This window comes from Carassius gibelio, chromosome A5, assembly GCF_023724105.1.
Source record: "Carassius gibelio isolate Cgi1373 ecotype wild population from Czech Republic chromosome A5, carGib1.2-hapl.c, whole genome shotgun sequence".
Lineage (NCBI taxonomy): Eukaryota > Metazoa > Chordata > Actinopteri > Cypriniformes > Cyprinidae > Carassius > Carassius gibelio.
The window spans coordinates 273232-276143 of NC_068375.1; the positions used below are offsets into that span (position 1 = coordinate 273232).

The 2912-nt window shown below is 44.6% G+C and overlaps 2 protein-coding genes across 3 annotated transcripts; one reads left to right on the plus strand and one right to left on the minus strand.

The window, feature by feature from the left end:
- The first annotated feature begins 227 nt into the window (after positions 1-227).
- LOC127988355 (nuclear apoptosis-inducing factor 1-like) lies at positions 228-1365 on the plus strand. The gene is made up of 2 exons (XM_052591092.1): positions 228-899; positions 1093-1365. The coding sequence occupies exons 1-2, from the start codon at positions 494-496 to the stop codon at positions 1362-1364; spliced, it is 678 nt and encodes a 225-aa protein (XP_052447052.1). The 5' UTR covers positions 228-493; the 3' UTR covers position 1365.
- LOC127988349 (putative nuclease HARBI1) lies at positions 1120-2549 on the minus strand. Of its 2 annotated transcripts, none has more exons than XM_052591072.1 (3): positions 1830-2549; positions 1383-1747; positions 1120-1242 (listed from the first exon to the last, which is right to left on the minus strand). In XM_052591072.1, the coding sequence occupies exons 1-2, from the start codon at positions 2503-2505 to the stop codon at positions 1386-1388; spliced, it is 1038 nt and encodes a 345-aa protein (XP_052447032.1). In that variant the 5' UTR covers positions 2506-2549; the 3' UTR covers positions 1120-1242; positions 1383-1385. The 2 variants fall into 2 exon arrangements, with proteins under 2 accessions (XP_052447032.1, XP_052447043.1); XM_052591083.1 differs by having other exon boundaries at positions 1181-1298.
- Between the last annotated feature and the right edge of the window lie 363 nt (positions 2550-2912).

A 2912-nucleotide genomic window follows, 5' to 3' on the forward strand; every position in this document is an offset into this window, starting at 1 on the left:
AAGATCAAAGCTAGATTGGGTTCCTTAACATTACAATCTAAGAGTAAAAAGTAAGAGTAAGTAAGAGTGTAATAATATAAACTCCGTAATCATCGGGAAGAAGGAGGCGGGAACCGGCGCACAATCAATTGAAACTTTAATAAATCACAAAATAAACACAAAACAGCACATCAGCCCCTCACGGACGACTGATGCGCACAAATAAAAATCAAACCATCTAAAAGCCCAGGGGCCTCATGTACAAAGACTTGCGTTGAATTCATACTAAAACATTGCGTACGGACAAAGCTGTAAATGTGCGTACGCACAAAAAAAAACAGATGTATGAATCTCTGCGTACGAAGGATTCCACGCATATTCTCTTTGTACATCCCAATTAACGTAAAATTGAGCGCACATGCACGAGCACAACGCCCCACCCAGTCTCCTCCCCTAATTAAATCAATTTAAATATGGTAATGAGTCCACTTTGGCAAAAGATAGCAGTAAGAAAATGGCTAAGGCAAGCGGCAAGAAACGAAACTTTACTGAAAGTGAATTGGAGGTGCTACTATCGGAGGTAGAGACTAGAAAACATATTTTATTTGGAACGTTGTCCTCTGGAATTAATAACAAAAGGAAAAAATATGAGTGGGAGAGTTTGGCTGAAGCCGTCAATGCAGTGGGATCTGAAAGTCGCACTGTAAATGAGCTTAAAAAGAAATGGTCTGATATAAAGGTGGACGTTAAACGGAGAACTGCTGCGCACCGACAAAGTGTGGGCAGGACAGGCAGTGGTAAAGGGGTCGATGAACTTACACCCTTTGAGCAGAGAGTTGCCTCAATTATGGGTGACACTTTACTCTCTGGAGTAGTATCTTCTGCTGTGGGAGACTCCGATTTACAGGATTGCGACGAAGGTAACCAATTTCTCGTTTGTTTTTACTTTGGTACATATAGCATACCTATATTTCATTGTCAAATGCATTCGGTGTAGCGAACCAAAAGTATACACCAGAGATTTTACGGATCCATTTCATTTATTGCAAATGTGTGTGCCCCTTAAAAATGGAACGTACTTAAATTACAGTTAACATTTGCCTTTTTATTTAGACCCATATGGCGCAACAGCCGAAACATCCACTTCCCAGGAGGGGCACTCGGAGTCCGCCCCTCCTGAGCAGCCAGCGCCCACTGTGCCCAGCGTTTCCAGTGCTCTCCCCAGTGCTGACGCCCGTCCGTCTGGTCGCGTCTTGACACATGCTGTTTTGGAGTCACAACAGCAAATCATTATGGCCATCGGGGAAATTAACAGTCACCTGAAAAATATCACTGACGCACTCACAGACATAAGCCACTCATTAAAGGAATTGGTCAAAAAGTGAACTTTTGTCTCTGATTACCATTTATATTGTCGCAATCACATGTTGGCGGGCATGAACGGCTTGTTGGTTGGGCTGCACATAAATTGGTCCTGGGTCGGGGTCATCTGGCGGTGCTGCCACCTCACCAAGTGGTATGCCATGCCTATGCGCGACATTGTGCAGCACACCACAGGCCAGCACAATGCGGCACACCTTGTCAGGGCGGTATAACAACATCCCCCCAGTCCTGTCAAGGCAGCGCCACCGACATTTCAGCTGCCCAATCGCCCGCTCTACAACTGAACGAGTGCGAGAATGGGCATTATTGTATCTGCGCTCTCGGTCAGTTTGTGGGTTGGTGAGGGGGGTTAAAAGCCACGTCTTTAGTGGATAACCGCGGTCTCCTGAAGGGTTAATTAATAATTATATGCAAAAAAAAAAAAAAAAATTACAATTAGATAGGATCATAACTTTAAAGGCACTTACCAAGAAGCCACCCATCACGCACCCTGCCAGCTTGGAGCCTCATCCCAACCATGCTGTTTGTAAGGATGTATGAATCATGGGTTGACCCAGGCCACCTTGCCACAATATTTGTTAGGCGCATTTGTGCATCACATATTATCTGCACATTTATTGAATGGAAATGTTTCCGATTCACATATGCAAATTCTTCTTCAGATGGCGCCTTTATAGCAATGTGTGTGCAGTCGATCGCTCCGATAACATTAGGAAAACCGGCTATCGCTGCAAATTGCATTTTAATGTTTGGCTGGTCAAATGCATCATATGGGAACCTGATATACCTGGCAGACATGCGGATGATCCCGTCCCATACCACTGGCATTGCCCGGCTCAAAGACGACTGGCTTATTCCTGAGCGGTCTGCCAGTTCCCTTTGGAAAGAACCAGTTGCCAGGAAACCAAGTGTTGTCAGCACCTGCAAGGGAACGGGTATTGCGTGGCTCCTCATTGTCTCTCTCTCTAGATTCGGACCCAACTCAGCACAGAGCTCCAAGAGGACAGCCCTTGGAAATCTGAAACGGCTGATAAGCCAGTCATCATCCTGGGCCAGAAAATCATTGTGGTCCCTAAAAACTCGTTCTCTTCTGATTCTGCCATTAGCAATGTCCTCTAATAAGGCCAACGCTGCCATTGCCATAGACTAAGGGTTGTTTCAACCGTTATGCTTTTATATGTTCTTATTTAATTGCATAATTTATATAATTATAAAAAGGCTCGTGTGACAATATATGTCAATTATTTTATAAATTGCAAATTAATTGCAATGCTTCCCACAGGTGGTGGTGCGAGACTTGTAGAACAATTTGTTGTGTAATGTTTGCAACTTCACTTTATTGCCTGTAAGAGTCGCCAACGGACAAAAACAATGAGAAATGAACGTACGCCAGACATGAAATTGGCTTGGAGGAACGCACATTCTTGCGTTAATTTCACTGTTAGTACATCCGACCGTGAGCGTGAAAGCTGGCGTACGCAAAGTTTTTGTGCGTACGCAAGGTTGATACATGAGACCCCAGGCCTGGTCCTCTCTCGTCCTTCACTGCC

Coding starts and splice junctions, on each gene's coding strand:
- LOC127988355 (XM_052591092.1), top strand. CDS start 494: ATGGCTAAGGCAAGCGGCAAGAAACGAAACTTTACTGAAAGTGAATTG. Junction 900..1,092: donor TTTACAGGATTGCGACGAAG/GTAACCAATTTC, acceptor CTTTTTATTTAG/ACCCATATGGCGCAACAGCC.
- LOC127988349 (XM_052591072.1), bottom strand. CDS start 2,505: ATGGCAATGGCAGCGTTGGCCTTATTAGAGGACATTGCTAATGGCAGA. Junction 1,748..1,829: donor GCGTGATGGGTGGCTTCTTG/GTAAGTGCCTTT, acceptor TTAACCCTTCAG/GAGACCGCGGTTATCCACTA.